Source organism: Podarcis cretensis (genome assembly GCF_951804945.1).
Source record: "Podarcis cretensis genome assembly, chromosome: 10".
Lineage (NCBI taxonomy): Eukaryota > Metazoa > Chordata > Lepidosauria > Squamata > Lacertidae > Podarcis > Podarcis cretensis.
Window position 1 is genome coordinate 18,137,968 of NC_137179.1, and position 22,647 is coordinate 18,160,614.

General features: G+C 41.8%; 1 protein-coding gene and 1 long non-coding RNA gene across 24 annotated transcripts in view; one reads left to right on the forward strand and one right to left on the reverse strand.

The window, feature by feature from the left end:
• Positions 1-22,647, forward strand: part of LOC307225302 — a 122,049-nt gene that overhangs the window by 23,181 nt on the left and 76,221 nt on the right. For 2 of the 16 annotated variants that reach the window (XR_013842845.1, XR_013842846.1), the window contains one exon: positions 10,558-10,691. The exons of 12 other annotated variants lie outside the window; for them this stretch is intronic. This is a non-coding gene — a long non-coding RNA (uncharacterized lncRNA). Of the gene's footprint in view, positions 1-10,557; positions 10,692-11,362; positions 11,648-14,583; positions 14,737-22,647 lie in introns of those variants that run through there. 2 more of the 16 variants (XR_013842843.1, XR_013842844.1) reach the window with 2 other exon arrangements.
• CACNA1C (calcium voltage-gated channel subunit alpha1 C) overlaps positions 1-22,647 on the reverse strand; it is a gene marked incomplete at its 5' end in the record, with an annotated part of 458,067 nt that overhangs the window by 12,414 nt on the left and 423,006 nt on the right. For all 8 annotated transcript variants that reach the window (XM_079992108.1, XM_079992110.1, XM_079992109.1 and 5 more), the window contains 13 exons: positions 1,318-1,421; positions 2,340-2,437; positions 2,760-2,891; positions 4,666-4,698; positions 5,439-5,791; positions 6,672-6,806; positions 9,932-10,059; positions 10,705-10,806; positions 13,794-13,896; positions 17,521-17,617; positions 19,893-20,020; positions 20,520-20,688; positions 21,303-21,394. In XM_079992108.1, coding sequence (XP_079848234.1) covers positions 1,318-1,421; positions 2,340-2,437; positions 2,760-2,891; positions 4,666-4,698; positions 5,439-5,791; positions 6,672-6,806; positions 9,932-10,059; positions 10,705-10,806; positions 13,794-13,896; positions 17,521-17,617; positions 19,893-20,020; positions 20,520-20,688; positions 21,303-21,394 — 1,674 coding nt within the window. The remainder of the gene's footprint in view (positions 1-1,317; positions 1,422-2,339; positions 2,438-2,759; positions 2,892-4,665; positions 4,699-5,438; positions 5,792-6,671; positions 6,807-9,931; positions 10,060-10,704; positions 10,807-13,793; positions 13,897-17,520; positions 17,618-19,892; positions 20,021-20,519; positions 20,689-21,302; positions 21,395-22,647) is intronic.

Consider the following 22,647-nt stretch of genomic DNA (forward strand, 5'->3'; position numbering starts at 1 on the left):
ACTTTTTAAAAGTTTCATTTTGAACAGCAGCTTCAGCATAGCTTCAAGCTCACTTCTCTAAACTAAGGCCAAATGCATAATGAAATAAAATAACTTACTTCTGAAACAAAAGGAGAGATGGATTCAGGTGGAATTAATGGGAGAGTAAACTGTAAAAATTGTGCAACTATTGGGAGAACTTTGCTATGGGCAGACATGTTAGCTATCCCTGGGTTAGAGTGTTGGACAAGGGCTGAGAAGGTCTGGGTCCAAATCATCACAACTATGAAGCTCACTGATTGATCCTGGCATGCTCATTTTGTTGGACTGGTCGTGTTGTTCTGATGCCTGATTAGCATCTTCCAAAGCAACTACTCTATTCCCAACTTATAAATGGAAAGTGTAATGCTGGTAGTCAACAAAAGAGGTTGAAAGACTCTCTCAAGGCAAACCTAAAAAAATGTAGTATAAACACTGACAATTGGGAAACACTGGCCTGCAAGCACTCCAATTGGAGAATAGCCCTTACCAAAGATGTCACAGACTTTGAAGACATTTGAACTCAGGACAAAAGGGAGAAACGTGCTAAGAGGAAGGCACATTTGGAAAACCCTCACCATGAACAACTCCTGTCCGGAAACCGAAGTCCCCACTGTGGAAGGACGTGTGGATCCAGAATTGGCCTCCACAGTCACTTACCGACTCAGCATTAAGACTGTGTTCATGGAAGACAGTCTTACTCAGCTACAAGTGATCGCCAAAGAAGAAGAAAACTCACTATCATTTCATCTGACCCAATCTAATAAGGATATAAGAATAAAATTTTGTGTGTGTGTGTGTGTGCGCGCGCGCATATAACATGCCATAAAGCCTCTCAAGAAGGCCTTAGCTGGTGCAGAAGTTCATATGAGTGGAGGTGTTCTTGCAAACCATAACAGGAGCTTAAGGCATCAAGGATAATGACTAGTATCTTGAATTAGGCCCAGCAGTGAATTGGAAGCTAGTTGCAACTGGCCAAAAATAGGAGTAATTTTGTTGTTGTGAAGTTCTAGTTAGTAAAGGGGCAGTTGGATGTTGCACAGGCTGCAACTTCCAAATCAACTTCAGCTGCAGCATTATGTACAGTACAATGCAACAATTGAACTGAAAGATCACTAAGGCAACAGTAATTGCTAAACTCCTGTTTTTCAAGAAGGTACAGGTGGCATATAAGATGTAATTGATAAATCAGCATTTCTGGCCATTGCTGTCTCTCCCCAATCCAGAAACAGCTGAGTTCAGAAGCATCCCCAGTGAGAGTGTGATCCCATAGTTAGATGTTCACTGATGAATGCTTACCTGATGATGTACCACATGCAAGGGCACTGCTGTCTTCTGTGGGACTTCCGTACCCTGATTTTTCTGTCTCTTAAGACACTCCAGATGAAAGGATGCTCTTCGACCTGCAAAGCCAGTTGCACAGAAGTGTGATAATATTTTAAGCTGCTTTCATAACACAATTAGGGGTGGAACTTCATGTAACATTTTATGATGCAAACATAGGTTCTTATTTGTATATTTGCCTTGTATCACTAATAAAAGGGATAGGGCATTTGCAGAGGAGAACAGGCAGGTAGAAGCAGATGCTCAATATTTTCCTGCACACCACTGATCTCTTGCAACTCTTTTTGTTTTTAGCACCCTTTTAGCCCAGTTAGAATCCAAGACTGGAAATAAGCCTGACTGGAAAGAAAAAGGGGGGTGGATTTGCAGGAGAAAATCAGCAAATACAGAAAAGGTTAAGCATTTTTAGTTGGTTCCTTTCTGCTGCCACATTCAGATACAGGTTGGAGATCGATCACATCTCTTTTATATGAGATGTGATTTTTGGCCTGTATCGCACTGAGATGGCAAACCTGTGTCTGGACTGTACCACATCAAAATGCAGGTGGAGGCTGACATAATGTTTGGGTGGGGAATCACTGAAGAAAGAAAACGTGCTGTCTGATAGAAGGGTTCCAATCCATCTTTCTCCCTAGCGTGCCTAGTTTTACATATGTCAGAATTTTTAAAGGGTATTTTTTGGGGTAGTGAAATATTCTGTCATTGGACTATGTACCTGTTGTATAAGTAGTACAGTTGAGAAAGGTTTACAACCCCATTTGCTATTTGAGAGAATTAGAACTATTCTGCTTTGAAAAAGTTAAAACAGGCAGCCTAACAATTCCCACAGCTGCAGAATATTTTTTCGTATGTGCCAATATTTTTCAAATTGGCTGAACCCCAGTACTCCCAACACACCCATGTAGTAAAAATGCTTGCAGTTAGAAAATCTGAAGAGATATCGTTTCATGTTTGTCATATGAAGCTGGAATTATTACTTAGTGATGAGGAATGCAGGAACCCACTCTTTGGAGAGTATCTAATGTTGTTTTCAGGTGGAGTTAACTGTCTGTGTTCATCATCTTTACATGAGAGCCTGTAATGGAAAAGGACAAGTTAGCTTCGAATGAGGACATGGCTCCTATGTGAGGTATGAGTTAGTACAGATTGGAAATATATTGCCCCATCCTGCAACACGTAGGATGATTTGTGCTATTAGGACTGGAAGCTAGGATCAGAGTCTAGGGTCAAACTGTGCTATGGTTGGATGGAGAAAAATGGCAGTGTAAGTATACTCTTAGCCTCACTCCCTTACTTGAAATACATGGGAACTCTGGAATTTTTGCTTTATGAGTTTGGAGTTGTAGGACCCTCCCCCCCAAACAGCCCCTACTTGGCTGCAATAGCAAAATACTCACATTTCAGTTGGTACCAGCTTTGGTTCACCACAGTATTCAATTTCTTCATTCAGTTGCTCATCATATTTCTCTTCCTCTTGACAAGTCTCCTCCTCACAAACAATAGCCACCTGACTGTCTCTGGAACAGGATCTAATGAATATAAGAGAAATAGAAATAGTGAAGGCAATGTAGAAACACATATTCCTTTTGCATTATTTTATAACACATCCATTCAAAGAAAACCCACAAAACATAAATTATGAGAAAAGTGTGATGCAGTCCTTACGTATAGCCCTTAACTTTGTCAGAACTAACATGGAAATTTTGAGATGGGTGAGGGTAGGGACAAAAAGCATGTACTTTAGGCTTCGTGTTTTTGATGCTTGTCCATACTTCTGAAATAGAACTTTTGCGTCACTTCCCAAAAGCACGCTAAAGTGATAACTTTTTAAACCGTAACTTAGGAACTTAGGAAGTGGTATATAAATAAATATATTAAATAAATAAACTCCAAGATACAACACTGCAGTCTTAACTGTAGAAGCTTGGAGAAACAGACCTGAGATACAAACTGATTGATCAAGCAAATGTTTCTGTTTCAGGGCTTATATATGAACATATGACACTTTCCCCTGTTGATGCTATACTGAGATATAACTGCTGAAGAACTTGCCTATAAAGCAAAGGTAAACTGTAATTGGTGTCCACAACCTATATTGATTACTTAAGCCATTTCCTATTACTGTTACTTTACATTTATCAGTTATCAGTATTTAGTAGTAGAAAAATAAAATCTTTCTACTTTAATGTGAAATAACAGCATTATTTTGAACTCATCACCACTGAATCAGACTGTACTAATCATTTCATACTTAAAAATGCATCGAAAGAGCAGAAAAAACAGACTTGGGGGGGACCAGATTATATGGTATGCTGGAGATTCATGATAGGTCTCCCAGTTTTAAAAGAACAAACAGACCTTAAATGAAGTCACAGGAGACCAAAAATTGTTCAGAGCAGTAGTGGGGCGGGAGGGATTTGTAATATCCCTACACTGTTTTGAACGCCCCTCAAACCTACTATTTGCCTTTTGTGGTGTAAAGTCACTATTTGTCTCCACAAGGCAAATTACAGCTCTCTCTCTGGGTGTTATTCTAGCAAACAGCACAGGTGAAAGGTCAAACATTTATTCCAGCTCTGGTGCCACACTGAATAGATGAGGAGTTCCCCACAACTACTATTCAATATTTTTTAAAAAGGAATTTAATTTGAATTTGCCTGCCTGTGAAATTGGCAAATCACAGACAGGCTTTGGGAAGCATCACTTGAGCAGCAGAGCCAACTGGAGACTGCCTACAGTCTCCACTTGGGTTTGCTTCCCAGGGTTAAAAAGGGGACACATCCTCATCCGGCACAGCATTCTGCTGACTGCCACCAGGTGGGCTGATTGAACTGATAATCACCCAATGCCCAGGCCAAAGTCCACTTAGATCTGTAATCAATAAAGTTGTGGCCTGTTTTGATCCAAGAACGTAGTCCTGTGTATGGTATTTCTTTCATGTTCATAAGGCACCAGGCAGCAGATTCACTGCGCTTGAACATACAAGCACATTTCTGTAATTTTTCAAAGAAAGTTGGAAGATCAGTCAGGGCTCTCCCACATAGTTTGTAGTTTGACCTGAGCACTCAGAATTAGTTACAAAATGACTTATAAGTGGTCTGCATAACTCATTCAAATTAATTTATTGTAAGTCTATGCCCTACATTGCAACAAATTACGGTAATCATTTATTTGTTCAGTGAGGTGATCTCTTGCTCTCTCACTAGGCCTGTCAGTACTGAAAATAAATAGTTTATATTTAATATCAGTCTATAAAGTAACTTATATCCCAAGGATGTTAAGAGCAGGAAGAGAAAGACCTACCGCCCCAGTGTTTCATAGTAATGTGTCCTAGTTCTTCAGGGAAGTATAGGAAGGAAAAGAAGATCAAATCAGGAATATAGATGGAAAGGAAAAATAAATAAAATATATTTGGATTTCTTTTGGATTTGCAGGAAAAAGTAGAAAAATAGAACAATACTAGTTCTTGGAAAAGCATTTGTCTTGCAAAAGAAACTTGACTGCTCTAGACTTAGTTACATTTATGTAAATGGATGTAAACTCATCTGAAAATCAAAGAATGAGTTATATTATGAATGATAACTACCATTTCTTAAATGCTCTCTAAAATTAACCAAGGACTTTATTGCTAAACACTGAGATTTTTAAAAATATGAGTTTGAAACACATTGCATTTGCCAAAATGTTGCCCAGTGTACTGTGACAGGGCTATGTTAGCAACAGGGCTATGTTAGCAAGCTCACTTTCCATCAATTCAAAGCAGAGGTGTCAAATCATCTTTACAGCAGATGCTTAGTTGTTGTACTAATACTTTTCTACTAGACAATAATGTTCATTTCATCTCTATTTGAGAAACACAAACTCTCTCAAGTCTTGTTCCCTATGGTTATTATTTCATTCCCCGGATCATATATTAGGCTGGGACACTTACTCATAACTAATTCCTGTGTGGCTCTTCACATATATGGATGGCCTACAAATGTGCAAAGAACAAAGGAGGGGCAAGAATGCCAAAAATAAATATCCCTATATTTATAGGAAGTAATAGAACTACTGCTACAGTTACTTCTCTTTACCTTCTGCAGCCAAGCTTCCAAGGAACTTCTTGGATCCGTGCAGTGGGTGATAGAGGGGTGCCATGGCCTTCCACAGTACTGACAGTGCTGGGGTAGCTTGGTGGGCTGGGGAAGCGACTCAAGGCAGTGTTGTTGGCATTATTGATGTTAGCATTGGAGCCGGATGATGAGTAGCTGCTTGGAGTGAAAGTGGAATCCACAAGCTTCTCATGGGATGGGGATTCAGTGTCTCCCTGATTGCTGCTAGATTTATTGATGTGCAAAGGGCGCTGAGTGGTGAATGTCTGAGGGAATGAACTTCTGCCATCACTTTGGTAGTAGCCAACATGATTTCCAAACAAGCCACCTGCTCTCTGTGAACAAAATCAAAAACATATTCTTAGTGAGTGGGTCAAATAGATACTTCCAATGTATTTATTTTATGCATGCGTGCAGTATTGTTTGAACTGAGGCATGGTCATTATTTTCACCAATATTTCAAGCAGGACATGAAGGGAACCACTCTCCCATTTATGATTCTCAGCAGCTGGTGTTCAGAGGCATACTGCCCCTGGTAGTGGAGGTAGAACATAAGCTATCATGGCTAATAGCTATTGATAGCTTAATTCTCCATGAATTTGTTTAATCCCATTTTAAGGCTGTCCCAAGATGCACCACAAAGCCCTGGCTGACTTCTGGAACATCCAAATGGGTCGTGCTGTTGACATGCTATTCTCCCAAAAGAGCAGAGCTAGTCATCAATCCAGGTGCTTTTTAACAGCCACTGAGTAGACTTCCTTCACTGATATACCTCCTGAAGCATTACTATATCAGGGCTCATCCTCTTCAGGGCAGTGGCAACTTGTGCCGGCTTTATAGGGCCCCTAAGGCCATTTACATTAAGCAAGACAAATTTTAAGCCTCCATAGTCAACTGCCATCTAAGGAGAAAAGTGAATGAGGTTTCATCTTGTTGACATCAAATCTAGGGAGAGAGAGAAGTGCAGACAAGCTGCTCCCTAGTACATTGTTAAACCTAAAGAAGCAATCCACCCCCCAACCAACCTCAATTACTGATCTGACAGAATCAGGGGACATTGCTTCTTGTTGGATATAACAGATATGCTTATTTGATTATTACTTTTAATAGTTAACGTCTTTCAAATTCCAAAATTAGTTAACATTTTTGTGATTTGATATGTTAGAATATGATCTAATTCCATAGGCCAATGGAGGCTTTTAGAAAAGTACTTACTCTGAAAATATCATCTTCAGAGGCAGCAGAAACAGCTTCTTTCATGGCCTTGTCTAATTCTTCTTCAGCTGTTAAGTCTCCAGAGATTGCCCGTCGAATTTCTGGTCCAATATCATGTAATGTGCGCAAACCAGCCTGTAAAATAGTATAATTTAGCACATCAGTAGGTTAGAGAAAAAATAGTGACACTTACTTGGAACTGGGCACCTAAGAGCTACTGAGCCTCAATGAAATGGGATGTTGTAGTGGTGGGGTGACCAGCCTCCTATAACCAATGGACTTAAGTCTAATTAATGTGTGAAGGAGTTAATGTCATATAGTAAACTGTCCTGTCAGGCTTAGCTATGTCACTTCCCCTTACCTTAGGAGGAAATAAGCCTATTCTAGCTCAGAAACTCAGAACGTTTGAGCTGGTAGCTCCAGCTTAGCTGCATGTCTCTCACCAGCTACTCTTGAGGTCCTATACCAAAAATCTATATCAAAAATCCAATATGGAACTTGAATTTTAACCTAGTTATTTCTCCTTAGTAAATAAGACATGTGGAGAAAAGCTCTGCTCTCTTGCCCTACATTTTGCTTGAATGAACCAGGCATAACCACCTACCAATACAAAAGCACACACCAAGTTCAGTCTGGCAACAACATCAAGAAATATCAGTTCCTCAGATAGGCACTTACCCATATTCTCAGGAGATGACTACCATCTCCCCCAACTTCCCTAAAGGTGTTTGCAGATGTGACCTGTGCTCTGGGCTAAAAAAGTGCCAGCTGTCACTCAACCCAATATGAAAAGGAAAACCTTAAAACATGGACTGTGCCCATGCAGGTTTTGGCCACTCATATCGGGATCCTTCACATCAGGGTCTCTTGTCCCCCATCGACCATCATAACATTCTGCAACTGGCATCTACACTGCATTGTTCACTAGAACAGAAGCCTTTTTTATAAGTCATATAATTAGGTTAGATAGCTTTGAACCAACAAGTTCCTGTTATTGTCAATATTCTGCTTTATCTGTTTTCCCTCTTCCTCCTTTGTTATTCTTAACTAGCGGTTGCGCCCTTGCTTGCTCCACTTGCCAACCCCACTGCCACTTCCTCCACATTATACCCCTGCAGGATCCCCTTCCCACCCCATGCAACTACAGGTAGCAACCATTTTGTGTGAGTGATTCACTCCTGGAGGAGGAGGAGGATGAAGGAGGTTACCATGGACATGGTCTGTGCAAGCAGGGTGGACAAATGGAGGAGGGAGGGGAAAGGAGAGGGAGAGAAATAGGTGCAAAGCGAGGGTACAGAATGGAAGACAAAAATATATTCTTTTAGTGAGGAATCCTCTGCTGGAGGAGGCGCCTGAGAATAAGTTGGATACTGAGTCCGCATCTTTGCCGTGGTTATGCAGATGCTGGTGCCCACTCACAGAAGTTCCTCATTGCCTACCCAGAGGAGAAATGCCTGTCTTTTGCCATTCTAAGGCTTGTTCCCATCCTGCTTTTCAAAAGGAAGAGGCAGGGTTGTAGAATTTATTGGATCAACATTTCAATTCATGCTTAAAGGTAAAGGTAAAGGTACCCCTGCCCGTACGGGCCAGTCTTGACAGACTCTGGGGTTGTGCGCCCATCTCACTTAAGAGGCCAGGGGCCAGCGCTGTCCGGAGACACTTCCGGGTCACGTGGCCAGCGTGACATCGCTGCTCTGGCGAGCCAGAGCCGCACGGAAACGCCGTTTACCTTCCCGCTGGTAAGCGGTCCCTATTTATCTACTTGCACCCGGAGGTGCTTTCGAACTGCTAGGTTGGCAGGCACTGGGACCGAGCAGCGGGAGCGCACCCCGCCGCAGGGATTAGCCATATCTATATATAATAGATTTGTGCATTATGTAGTTTGGAAGAAACAGAAACCCAAGTTTGAGTTCTTCATCTGGCAGCAAGGGCCAGGATGGTGTCCCTTTAGAAGCAATTTATCTGACCTCCCAGATTTCACCTAACCTGGGGCTTATAGCGGTTAATAGGGAGTATGGTGGCAGCAACCAGATGCAACTGGCATACATTGCAAAGCTGTTGCAAAGCATTGCTAGAAACTAGTTTCAGTTTTCACTTTTAAGCAAAAACTGGCAAACTACATGACTGCAGAAGCTTATTCTAATATTGGAGGTAAAGGTAAAAAAGGTAAAAGAACCCTGGATAGTTAAGTACAGTCAAAGGCGACTATGGGGTGCGGTGCTCATCTCGCTTTTCAAGCTGAGGGAGCCAGCATTTGCTTTTTGGGTCATGTGGCCAGCATGACTAAATCGCTACTGGTGCATGGAGGAATGTGACAAGTGCCGGAGCACACAGAACACCGTTTACTTTCCCACTGCAGCGGTACCTATTTATCTACTTGCACTGGTATGCTGGTATGCTTTCAAACTGCTAGGTTGGCAGAAGCTGGGACAAAGCAACAGGAGCTCACCCTGTTGTGCGGATTTGAACCGCACTGGCATCGCAGTGGGGGGGGGTAGTGTGCCTTGGGTGCCATGTCGGGGGGGTGGTGACAAGAAGGCACCCCGCGGGGGCGCAAACAGCCACCGCGCCACTGCATGTGGAGGATCCTCCGTTCGCGGCTGCAGCTGCAAGCAGAAGATCCTGGAGCTTGCAGCAAACCACTATGTACAGTGCATGTGTGGCGCCACATGCATGCGCTGTATGTAACGCTGCCGCACATGCGCTGTACATAGTGGTTTGCCGCCAGCGCTGCACGGGCGGCGGTGGGATCCTTCCATCGCTACTACACCCACGAATGGAGGATCCTTCATTCGCGGCTGCAGCTGCGAGCAGAGGATCCCGGCACCGTCCGTATGGCGCTAGAGTACCACCGCCAGCAACCCACTATGTACAGTGCATGCGCCATACATAGCAATGCACTGTATGCCGCCCTGGGTGTCATGATGCCTTTGTTTGCCCCTGTCGAACTGCCAACCTTCCGAATGGCAAGCCCAAGAGGCTCAGTGGCTTAGACAGATAAATGGGAGTGTCTATTAAGGTATCATGGAAATGAAAAGCCTGTGAAAAATCGAAGCTTGTTCTGCAGGAGCTGAACACAATCAATAAAAAGTACACAAAAGGATACCTGGTATAGCCGTGTTTTGGAGGGGCAAAAGCTGGCATTCAATGGGGTTTTAGTCAGAATACATTTAAAATTAGGTCTGGGACTCATCAAATAGGATGTTGTACCTCCCCAATGTTCCCACAGTTTGAGATTTGTTGGTTTATCTGTTTCTTACCTGGAGGGAAAGAGCATTCCTCTGTGAAGGTTTGCCAACAAGGCCCTGTTCTTTGCGTTTCTTGAATTTTCGGAAATACTCTTGAATCAGGAATGTAGCATAAAACTTTCCAACTGTTACCTCATCATCTAAGTTTAAAAGCATAGAAGAAGCTGAAAACAATTATATTTATTTGTTGATTTCTCATTCACCAGTGCATAGTTATTTACTGGTGGTAATGTCCAGCCAGGCAAGTAGTTATTCTCATATACTGTAAAGAGAAGCTAGGCTTCTCTATTCCAAGTAATTACAGAGCATGTTACAGAGTATTAAAAAAATATATTTTATTGTTCCATGTTTAACATGTAAGCAGAATAGAAGGAGGAACAAATAATTGTAGGTAGAAAGGGAGATTGTATACATATCAGTGTACTATTTAAGTTTACAACTGATAATAATAGGGAGTAGCTTTTCATATATCTTATCCTAAAATGCACATCCGAGTTTGTCATGTGTATCTAAATGCCTTACATAGTGATCTTCTTTTGTTTCCAAAAGTAGTAAGAAAAATACATTTTTTTTCAATAAAGTTGTCTCTATCTGTTTAGCTGCTTTCAATTGTTTTGTCATTTTTTCTGTTAATGCAGATTTCTACTCATGTACCAGAGGTTCAGCTTGCCATTTCCAGTTCTTGGCTATTACTTATCTAGCCATCGCCACCATAAATAATATTTCTTTGCATGGAAAAATATTGTTGTCCTTCAGTATTAAATACAGAAAAAAGGTGTGCTTACCACCTGCTGGGGGCACAACCTGATCCAACAGCTTCATGCTGGTGCGCTTCCAAATCTTTTTAATTATTGCACGCAGCTCTTCATTTGCTTGCTCCAAGTTACCTGCCAGAAGAAACAGTAGTCCGAGAAGTAATTTTAAGACAAGTCTCTCAGAAACATCTTTGATTCTAGCAAACACAAGTAAGCCTGTACCAAAAAATGAAGGAAAAAAAAACCTTTTTGCTGGCTTTTATGATCTGCATAGCATGGTGTGAGAGACTGCATGTGGTACCTTGGGTTACATATGCTTCAGGTTACATACGCTTCAGGTTACAGACTCTGCTAACCCAGAAATAGTGCTTCAGGTTAAGAACTTTGCTTCATGATGAGAACAGAAATCGGGCTCTGGCGGCGCGGCAGCAGCAGCAGGAGGCCCCATTAGCTAAAGTGGTGCTTCAGGTTAAGAATGGACCTCTGGAACGAATTAAGTACTTAACCCGAGGTACCACTGTATTTATTTTTTGGTGAACATACAAAGCTTGCAGTATTAATCGCAAGAGCAAAGCTCACAGAACACAAGCACTGTTGCTTAAATCCACCTTAAAACATGGTAAAGAAACTCTATTTATCAATAAATACATATTTTGCTGTCTCCCTTCTCTAATTGTTATCATATTAGTCAGTTTGACTGAGTAAGCCATATCTGACACCTTCAGATACTGCTAATCAATGAAAGCAGGGTTGTCTTTTTCTACTGCTGCTATTGAAAGGTGAGTTACCATTTTCACATTTTCACCTAGCATTTTGTAAATCCAAACAGAATAAAGAACAGGTCAAATGGAAGGTCAGTACCTATGATTTTATTGATTTCTATCATAACAGAGTCCAACCCGCTTAATGTTAGGAGAGAACAAAAAAAGATGATACAGGCAACACCACACTCGCGTGAGTTCAAGTCACATGTGACTGCGCGCGTGTGCACACACGCACACACACACACACACACACTGTTTTTGGCACCAAAAGGGGGCAGAACAGGCTGGAATGGAATGGGGGCAGAATGAGGCAGGGAAATCCCCACTTGCGTGCATCCTAGTAAGGAACCCCCAACTCCTTTCTTCAGATTGGGGATAGATTTAACTGAAATGGTGTAGTATTAAATACCACCTACTCACTGACTTACAAATGTTCTCCCTTCTGGTTATGCACAGAGCAGATTTTGGGATCTGCACTCATAAAAAAATCCCAAATCTTCTGTGGGATTATCTTTTCAAAATCAGGTTTCCATGTTGCTTGATACAAATTACTACAGCCACCCTACTCTGCTGCAAGCTTGTGTATTTTACCATAAAAATATACTTTTGAGGAAATAATACATATGTGCTAAGGAATACTCCTCTCTCATTTCCCAGAAACTTTGAGAGAGGAGTATTCCTTAGCACATATGTATTGTTTCCTCAAAAGTATTTGTTTTCTGGGAAATGATTTATAATGAATTGAAAAAAATGTTCAAATGTCTTTTGATTAAAAAACCAGAAGTTTTCTTAATAGGATTAATAGGATCTGAACTATCCAAAGAACAGAAGAGGATATTTATGTACGCCACAACAGCGTCCCAGATCCTGTTAGCTCAAAGATGGAAGGAAGAAATGTTACCAACAAAAGAAGAATGGCAAATCAAACTTATGGACTATGCAGAGATGGCAAAACTGACAGCAAAGCTCAGAGACTATGATAATGAGAAGTTTAAAAAAGAGTGGGGGACATTTATTGTATATGTGCAAAAATATTATAAACAAGCTGAAACATTAGCAGGCTTCAACTAAACGCTTGCAATTACCAGAAATTTGGATAATTAAGGATATAATAATGGGTTAAGCGTAGATACGGAAATGCAGAAGAATTTGGTATATATAAAGAACCAGAAGTGGAAATGGAGGGAAGCAGTGAGATTTTAAGAATCTCACAAGAGATAGTGTTGAAAGGATAAATGTATATATGGGGAATGGGAGGAAAACTTGTTTTTGATGTTGTTATTTGTGGAATTATCACTTATTGTGGAAAGAAGAAAAAATCAATAAAAATTTATTTACAAAAAAAGAGAAGAATACTCCTCTCTCAGTGGAAAGGTGTGAAGACAGTCTAGGGATTCTGAGAGTGAGAAATACAGGGAAAATAACCTTAGAAATAATATGCCCCTGTATAATGATAAAGCCAGGTCTAACATAGTTATAATGTTGAATACAGATGCATCCAGGAAGAAAAAATGTAGTGCAAATAAAGACTCCATTCAGCAGGAGGAAGTTTCAAGAGCAGCAAAAACACTAGCAATTAGGTCAACTTGGCCCTTTTCAAGTAAAATTCAAGGCTACTATTAACACATTTGTATAATGTGATTCTTATATAGCTAGAGATTTAAGGCTTTCATGTAACAACAATTGTAGCTATGGATGAACTTTAAATAGATATAGATTGATGATAATAATACTTTATTATTTGTACCCTGCCCATCTGACTGGGTTGCCCCAGCCACTCTGGGTGGCTTCCAGCAAATATAAAACCATAATAAAACATTATCACACTCATAATGAAGTATGATGAATTAACTGTGTACTCAGTTCTAGTTTTATGTATTATGAACTTAGCTTTACTACATCACTATATTAATCCTGGAAGTTAGTTGACAGTCACTTTGTAAATGTGAATTTGAACAGGGTAAAAGCAAAGTCATATTTGTCACATTTGACCCATGTATTCTGACATACTGACATGGATGTGCGAACAGCCTTCAGAAAAGTCATATATCTCTGCCAGCCACAAAACAATGCTGTTATAATAAGGTAATTTTGTACATGACTGCACACCTGCCTAAACTCTGAAGAATTAATTAATTTGTTATGAATTAAATTATAAGTCATTATAGGTGTAAAAGCCATACCTTAAAAATGTGACTAAACTGCTTAGCCCAGTCACTTGATGTCTGTCCAAATATAAATGACACTTTAGTCTGTATCCTGACTCCCGGTTCCTGACTCACTCCAGACTGCTGCTGTCGATGGCCCAGCCTTGATAGTATCCCACACAATCATACTGCACCTTAAGGGTCTTACCTTCTGTTTTGATCCTCAGTGCTGTTCTGACCAGTGCAAACAAAGTTGCATTAAACATGACAGTCCCATCACTATTTAGTGGCATATTCATGGACACAAGGCGCTATGAGGATTGAAAAAATAGAGAAAATATCATGCTGAATGAACCATATTTATTCATTTGCTTTTCTCTCATCAGGTTCAAGATTAACTGAAATACTGCTATACCCCTCATGCCCAGGTTCTTTCTTTTTTGACTTTTGAATCTTCCTGGACAAACTTGGTATATTGCATCCAAAAGTGACCATTTCCAGAAGTTTTCATGGAGAATGCTGCGTTGTTGTCCAGCTACCAACAGACTAAATCAGAAGTTCTCAAACTTTCTATTCCAAGGTTCATGTGAGAGGGCTGTAAATTACTGAGGCTTACCAGTCACTAAAGGATGGAGGAGGCACAGTTTGGCAAGGGAGACATGTCTCTGTTAATTCTTCTCAACCTCTCAGCAGCTTTCGATACCATCAACCATGGTATCCTTCTGGAGCTACGGTCTGAACTGGGGGAGGGGTGTGTGGCACTGCTTTGCAGTGATTCCAATCCTACCTGGGTGGTCATTCCCAGAGGGTATTGCTTGGGGAATGCTTTTCAGCCCTGTGGAACCTTCAATGTGGGGTTCCACAGGGCTTGGTCCTTCCCCCCCCCCACGTTGTTTAACATCACATGAAGCCACTGGGTGGGGTTATCCAGAGGCTTGTGGTACGTTGTCAGCAGTATGCTGATGACACTCAGCTCTATTTCTCCTTTACATCTGCAGGTGAGGCAGTGGAAGTGCTGGACCAGTGTCTTGCCTCGATAATGGACTGGATGAGAGCCAACAAACTGAAACTCAATCCAGATAAGACTGTTAGTGGGTGGTTCCCTAGACCAGATGGGTGGGAGGACGCCTGCTCTTGATGGGTTACACTTCCTCTGAAGGAGCAGGTTCATAGCTTGGAGGTACTCCTTTGCTGTTGCTTGAGGCTCAGGTGGCCTCAGTGGCCCAGAGTGCCTTCCATCAGCTTCGGCTGGTGGCCCAGCTATGCCCCTATCTGGACAGGGAAAGCCTAACTACTGTTGTCTATGCTCTGGTAACCTCAAGGTTAGATTACTGCAATGGGTTTATATGTAGGGCTGCCTCTGAATATGGTTTGGAAACTTCAGCTAGTGCAGAATTCAGTGGCCAGGTTGCAAGACGGTTTGTTCATATTACACCGATCCTGGTCCGACTGCACTGGCTACCAATTTCCATATGAACCTACCCGGACCCTGAGATCATCTTCTGAGGCCCTTCTTCGTGTGCCTCTCTTTCTTGAGAGGTCCAGTGGGTGGCAACACGAGAACTGGCCTTCTCTGCAGTGGCTCCCTGTCTGTGGAATGCTCTCCCCAGGGAAGTTCACCTGGCACCTTCACTATACACCTTTAGGCGCCAGGCAAAAATGTTCCTTTTTAACTAGGCCTTTGGTTGATTTGATTGATATCCTATGCTCTTTTAAAATGTGGGGTTTGAGGGTGGGTTATTGGGTTTTTATTTTGATTATATATTTACATTTTGATTTTGTTCTGTGAACCGCCCTGAGACCTCTGGGTATGAAGTGGTATATTTTAAAAATAAAATAAAATAAATACCGACATCATTTTCTATGGCTATCTAATCACGCTTTGAAAATTACTATATTCTTTGCCATGGTGATTTCCTTAAGAACATAAGAAGAGCCCATCTAGTCCAATAATGTATTGGTCACAGTGGCCAATCAGGTTCCTGTAGGAAGCCTACAAGCAGAATCTTGAGTACAACAGCATTTCCCCCACTTCTAGTTCCCAGCAACTGGTATACAGATATACACTGCTTCTGATTCATCTTCCATGAATCTGTCTAATCTGCTTTTAAGCCATCCAAATTAGTCGCTATCACTTTCGGGGGTGAACTCCAGAGTTTAACTATGAGCTGCATGTGGAAGTAGTTTTTTTTTTGTTTGTCCTTCCACCATTCAGCTTCATTAGATGGTGTATTATAAGACAGAAATAAAAACTTCTCCTTATCCACTTTCTCGACACCATGCATAATCTTCTACATCTCTTATCATGCATCCTTACCATTTTTCTAAATGAAAAAGCCCCAAATGTCGTAATCTTTACTTGTATGGGAGTTGCTCCAATCCCTTGATAATTTTAATTTCCCTTTTTGTGTATCTTTTCCAGCTTTAGTTCATATTTCCTTAATCTAGGTAGAGACACTGGCTCCGGAGGTCCCCCAAGTTGCAGTCTTATACTCTAACAACTATATGACATTCAGCATGAGTGTGAGAGAGATACATGAAGAGGCAAAAAAGTGTAGCAGCCACACAAGGTGCTTCCCTTTTTCCTCAGTTAGTTCATCTGTTGTTTTGCCTCCCTCTTTTCTGTTTTTTCTCTTCCTTTGCTCACACTTCACTCTCTCCTCTGTCTTTTGTTAGAATTCTTTCTTTCCTTTCCTCCCCTCCAACCTTACATGCTGCAGTCACCTCTCTCATCTTGCTCTCTGGCAAATTCTCACACCCACATGGGCCTGTGCAGACACATGCAGGCAGCTGCTGAAGCTGACAGTAGTCCAACCAAAAAGTCTAGACAGGAGATGGTTGCAGCACTGAGGCCTACCTAAAATTGGGCTCAGGGTTTGGGATTTATTTATTTACTACATTTATTTGCAATCTGAAAAATATGATACCAAAGGAAAGGGGTTGGAGGAGGAAAAAGATAAAGGTTGGTGTCCTTTATATTTCTGAAGGAGTGCCTCCTCCCATATCAACCTTTCTGTGTATTAAGATCATCAGAGGAGGCCTTCTCTGTGTACTACCTTTAGGAGAAATACATTATATATGTTCAAAACAGTGCCTTCTCTGTATTGGAACCCCCATTCCCCAAGGAAGGCATTTTAAATTGCTGCGGATTTAAATTTTTTATATACACTGCCCTGATACACATTTTTGAACAAAGGTGTGATATACCGTGTTGGCCCAAATATAAGCCACACCTGAATATAAGCCACACATTTAAAATTGGAGGGAGAAAAAGAAAAAAGAAAAAATACCCCAATATAAGCCACTCCATTCCTCGCTGCTCCTGGCTGCATACTGGGGGTGGGGGGGCCGTGCTCTCTCCCTTCCCGGCCTTGGGGGAGAGGATGGGGCAGGTGCCACTTTGCTGTGCTCCTGGTGCTGTTTTCCCCACACTCCTGGCTGCATACCGTAAGGTTGCGAACATAAGCCACACGTGTAACTTTTCATGGTCGGAATTTGGGGGAAAAGTGAGGCTTATATTCAGGCCAGTACGATATATATATACACACACACACTTAAAGCAAATTGACATTAGTTCACCTTCCCTCCCCATAGTGGGTAGGTCTGATCAGAACACAGCAGCTAAGGGACATGTTGACATTAAATTGGAGAGGCAACATTATCCAAGTTTTGCCATATCCTGAACACCAGTTGCTACGAGAACCATAGAATGCTTAGTAGGGACTAATGTCTGGATCTAGTGAGAGGTCTCAAACAAACAGGGCTTTTTTTCATCCGGAACTCAGTTCCAGCACCTATCAGATGGGTGCCATTGCCATAATAAGAGAACAAGGGAGGTGAGTTCCCGCACCTCTTTTTCTAGAAAAATAGCACTGCGAACAAAGATTAGATTCTGTTAATGTGATCTCCATAGTAAAAAGAAAGAAGTGTCATACCTTGCAAGCTACCCGGTGAGGACAGAGTTTCCCAAAACCCAGTGGAGGCTGTATCCGACGGAGCAGTGTCACCACATCTAGGTGTTTGATACGCCCCCTATAGGAGAAAGTGCAAAAGGGACTTGTCACTTAGTTAGAAACACAGGGCCAGATTTAACTAACTCATTGTGCTAGTGGGAACCAGTGACGGACTCCTGCTAGTGCAGTGGGGCTTTTCTCCTTTCCTTGCCCCCGCACCATCACCACATCTCTAAGAGAGTTGAGAGAACCCCCAAAATAGCATGCAGGGGAAGAATTGGAGAAATTGTTGTGTCTGGCAGTCAGAAATGCATGTGCAGATGGAACAATCATCATAACATGACACTGAATTCCACCTACACTATATGAGTTTATCTGAGTCAAATATAACCCTGTGAACCTGAGTGCCTTCATTGCTAAGGGCCCAAGTTGCATGCCAGTTCCCTACTACTGGTTTTTGATTAACCCAGACAATTATTTTTAAAAGTATCTCAAATATGCTGTGCATTCTGTGTTGGGAATGAAATACTAAATCTGAGAATTGTTCATCTTGAGTTTTGAGAAGTTCATATTAAAGAATTGGGATCTCAGGCTCTCGGCCTATTGCTTTGCCTTCCTGTATCGCCTTATATTGTCAGGATATTTTCCAACTTTTTCTGTATGTGTATAGCAAATTCTGTTGTTATTTTTATTCTGGAGCTAGTGCAAGCTGTAACAATTGAATTCTATGCTGTGCGTGCTGCAAGGGAAGCAGAAACAGGCTTTGATTTAGGGCCTATACCTTATGAAGTTAGTTTTAACAAAAACCAGGGCATTGCAACTAACTCTTGCTTTTAAGTTGCAGTGATCATAGGACGCACCTAGATTTTGGAGCTTCCCCCTCCCCCAGCCCCCAGAACGGGATCCAGAGCGATGCCGAAGCTGTGTGCAGCTTTTGTATCGCTCTGGGAGCTTGCGGGGCTGGGGGAGGGTGAAGCCCTCCGCCAGCCTTCTAACCAAGTCGGGGGACAGCGGGAAAGGCGCGCTGCGCCTCCCGCTGTCCCCCGAGTTTGCGGGGCTGGCGACGGGGAGGAGCAGGCTTCTCCCCCCCGCCAGCCTTCTAACCAAGTCGGGGGACAGCGGGAAAGGCGTGCTGCGCCTCCCTGCTGTCCCCCGAGCTTGTGGGGCTGGTGGTGGGGCTCTCCTGAAGCCTGGAGAGCGAGAGGGGTCAGTGCGTACCGACCCCTCTCGCTCTCCAGGCTTCAGCGAAAGCCTGCATTCACCTCATAGGACGCACACACATTTCCCCTTCATTTTTGGAGGGGAAAAAGTGCGTCCTATAGGGCGAAAAATACAGTAACTAACACTAGAATGCAACTGTGCAAATATATGCAATTATGAGTAAAGACTTCCACCTGCATTCTGTATTCTTAAATAATCTGGCTATGTTTTGCTTATTCACTGTAAAGGGTAAAGGTAAAGGATCCCTGGATGGTTAAGTCCAGTCAAAGGCAACTATGGAGTTGTGCCACTCATCTCGATTCAGGCCAAGGGAGCCGGCGTTGGTCCACAGACAGCTTTCCAGGTCATGTGGCCAGCATCACTAAACTGCTTCTGGCACTACGGGACACCGTGACGGAAACCAGAGCGCACAGAAATGCCGTTTACCTTCCCGCCGCAGCGGTACCTAATTATCTACTTCCATTGGCATGCTTTTGAACTGCTAGGTTGGCAGGAGCTGGGACAGAGCAACGGGAGCTCACCCTGTTGCAGGGATTTAAACTGCCAACCTTCTGATCAGCAAGCCCAAGAGGCTCAGTGGTTTAGATGACAGCACCACCCACGTATGCACTGTAAAAGCAGTTCTGATCAGGTATACTTTCCTTATAACTGCTCTGTGGTGTTGGATATAGAGGTTGACACTTTGGTCCAGATCTTTTGGGTTTTGAGTCCTCATGGTCCTAAATTCAGCTAAAAATAGTGGTCTTTTGTAAAACCTTTTTTACATTCTCAAAACAAAAGGATGTTATTCAGCTACAGTTTCTGCTCTCTAGAGCATTCTCCAAAATTACTTATGCTGCATTCTGGTCAACAATTTATTTTAAGTAAACAGCTCTGTCTCTCCTACCTGCAATACGGAGGATAATAATACGACTCATTTTACTGAGCTATTATAAGAATGACAATTAGATAATGGTTGTGAAACACTTTCAACACTTGAAAATGCTTTACAAAAGTGTTGTTGTTGTTGTTGTTGTTACTTTTAGCTATGCCACAACTATGGTTTTAGAATAATAAATTCAGTGCTGAATTGACAGAATTTAGGGCAACTATTCTCCTAAAAAATGTATCTGGAACATGGTCCTGGAACTTACTTGGCTTCAGGATCATATTCTGCCCAGATCCGTTTAAACTCATCCAGATGATGAGGACCCAGAATAGACCAATCCCGTGTTAAGTAATCAAAATTATCCATGATAACAGCTACAAAAAGGTTAATGATCTGCAAGGAAGATCAGAAACAACAATAATAGTCAGTATTTCATGCTAGAACATCCACAATTGAAGTTCCTTTCCATGCACAATTCAGAATTTGAGTTTTTGAAAAAGAAAACTCTGTAAAACATTTAACTGAAAAGGAACCTAGACTTCATTGCTTTGTTTTGAAAAGGAACAAGTAGTAGGTGATGGAAAAGGCACCACTAGCTTGATCGAGTTTAAGGCAGCATCCTATGTATATAATCTATTATATAGTTACAAACCTGCATACTCTGTTTAGTACAACAAATACTAGTCTGGATAAAATAAAGTAAAATAAATTGGTAAGTAAGCAAAATTAAAGACCAAGTAATTTAAAAGAGAGATAAATGGTCTATGCAGACCCAGTAGGTAAGAATGACTGACATATTTTTGTAGTCTGTCATGCAAAATTTTGCATCCTATGTTTCCAAATTAAGTGCACGTTAATCACCAACACTCATAAGCTGCTGACATATACTTACTAGGAAGGCACACAGCATGTAGAAACTGATGAAATAAAAGATAGCAAAGCTGCTCCCACAGGAATGTTCACCTTCAGTAGAGTTGTTTGATTCCAAGGATTCAGGGTCACACTTCTTATCTGGGAGGCATGCCAGCATGATTTCCTGCCAAGCTTCGCCAGTAGCACATCTATTGAAAAGGGGTTGATGGGAAGAAGGTAATTCGTCATTACCACTGAATAATCTAGAGCAGAGCTTTCCAAACTTTTCATGTTGGTGACACACTTTTTTAGACATGCACCATTTTGTGAGACAATAATTCAGTTTTACTAGCAAACTGGAGGTTAACCTAACCCCTTTCCAGCCCCGGGAGGAGCACAGGGAGTATTCACGTGACACACCTACACACTGCAGACGACACACTATCATGTCACAACACACAGTTTGGAAAGCTCTGATCTAGAGATTAAAGGCTCAGCTAGTCATGTCATGTCTGCTCCACCACCTAATGGGAACTAACTATCCTGCAGCACAGTGTAACTCATGGTTCAAAAGCAGCCACAATGTTTGCAATATTGGACTGTCAACCTATTCTTCAGTTAGCTAGTCATGGCAAAGAACTTTGAGCAGATGCATTTTAGGAGATTTTGGATGTATCAGATCTTAACAATCATTGGACATTTATTGTTGGGCAGGGTATCAAATTGATTGGATCACAGCCCAAGTGTAAGGTGGCTTCTCTTAGACACAGTGACTAACTTCTCCATGATATAGTTGAACCAGGGAAACAAGTGTGAAACCCACCTGAAAAGCAGTAGTACTGCCTGGGGGAAGGTCTGAAAGTTGTTGTTCCGGTTTATGTCTGTGGTATCATTCAGGGCAATTTTACCAAACACCTAGTAGAAAAAAGGAGCTTGTAAGATTATACTTCATGCTAGCTATCAAATTAATATTCTTATTTATTTTAAATAAATAAATAAAATATGGATGCACCCTCCACATTTCAGATATTCAAACTCATTTGTTTCACATCTTTCCCTAGCAGTGTTAGAAACTAAGATAGATAGATAATTTATTATGGTCGGAGACCAGTTTATAAAACATACTTGGGGGTACAATCCCAGAAGGAAAACAAATATTTAAAACAATGTACAACAATAAACTTAAAATTTATAAATGCGATAAGCGTATAGACACTTAAAACTTTAAGATAAGCTACCGCAGAGAGATGACCCAGAGTCACCCATAGAATCGAGTTTGGGGATTTTCTTAACGAACTAGTTTGGGTTGGGGGATAGTCTGTGCCTACAGATCTATAAACAGAATCTCGCAACCATCCGGGTCATCTTATGATCTTTGCCTGACAGGAAAAGGTCAAATTTTTGCTTTTCCGGGAGGTCAGCGAGCCTCACCAGCAGGGGATCAATGGTCTCACTACGTGCCTCTTCATAAAAGGGACATCTAAAGAACAAGTGCTCTGGGCTTCCTATATCCCCCAATGAACAGGCGCAGTCTCTGAGCATATGGGACTTTTTAAAAGGATCCTTCCAGGACCAGCGAGGGCAGAGCCGAGCTGCTGGCAAGTGTAAAAGCCATTCTTGCATTTTTGGATACGAGAAAGAAGAGATATGCTGCCGATGCGGCTATATATCTCTCGATTTCTCCAATTTTACAGTCAGGTTGCACCTTGAGCAGTCCTGTTGTCTCTCAGTGTCTATGATTCTTTGCCTGACCGTAGCTTTTGCCTGGCCCAACCCCAGACTTAGAAGGGCTTGAGGGGCAACACCCAGTTTCTGAAGGGTGTTCAGGACTGCTGTCTGCCAGCCTGACTGGAACTGGTCGCAGAGGATCAGTGGGGCTATTCCTCGGGAGAGCAGATTCAACGTCAGCCTACTAAGATATGAAAGTTAGGAGCTAAATGGCACCTTAAACCTAGGTTATGGACGCAACGCCGGAATGTCTAGGCAAACTTTTTTAATAACAATAATACAATGCTAAAAATAAATGAACTGCAGCTGAAATATTATGTTCACTTTTCACATGGTCTATTCCTTCCCCTGCCCACCCACCTAATATTCTTAAGATGGCCTCTTCTCCAGTCTCTTCTCTTCTCAGAGAGTAGCTGGAAGTGGGGAGGCAGAAAAAAATT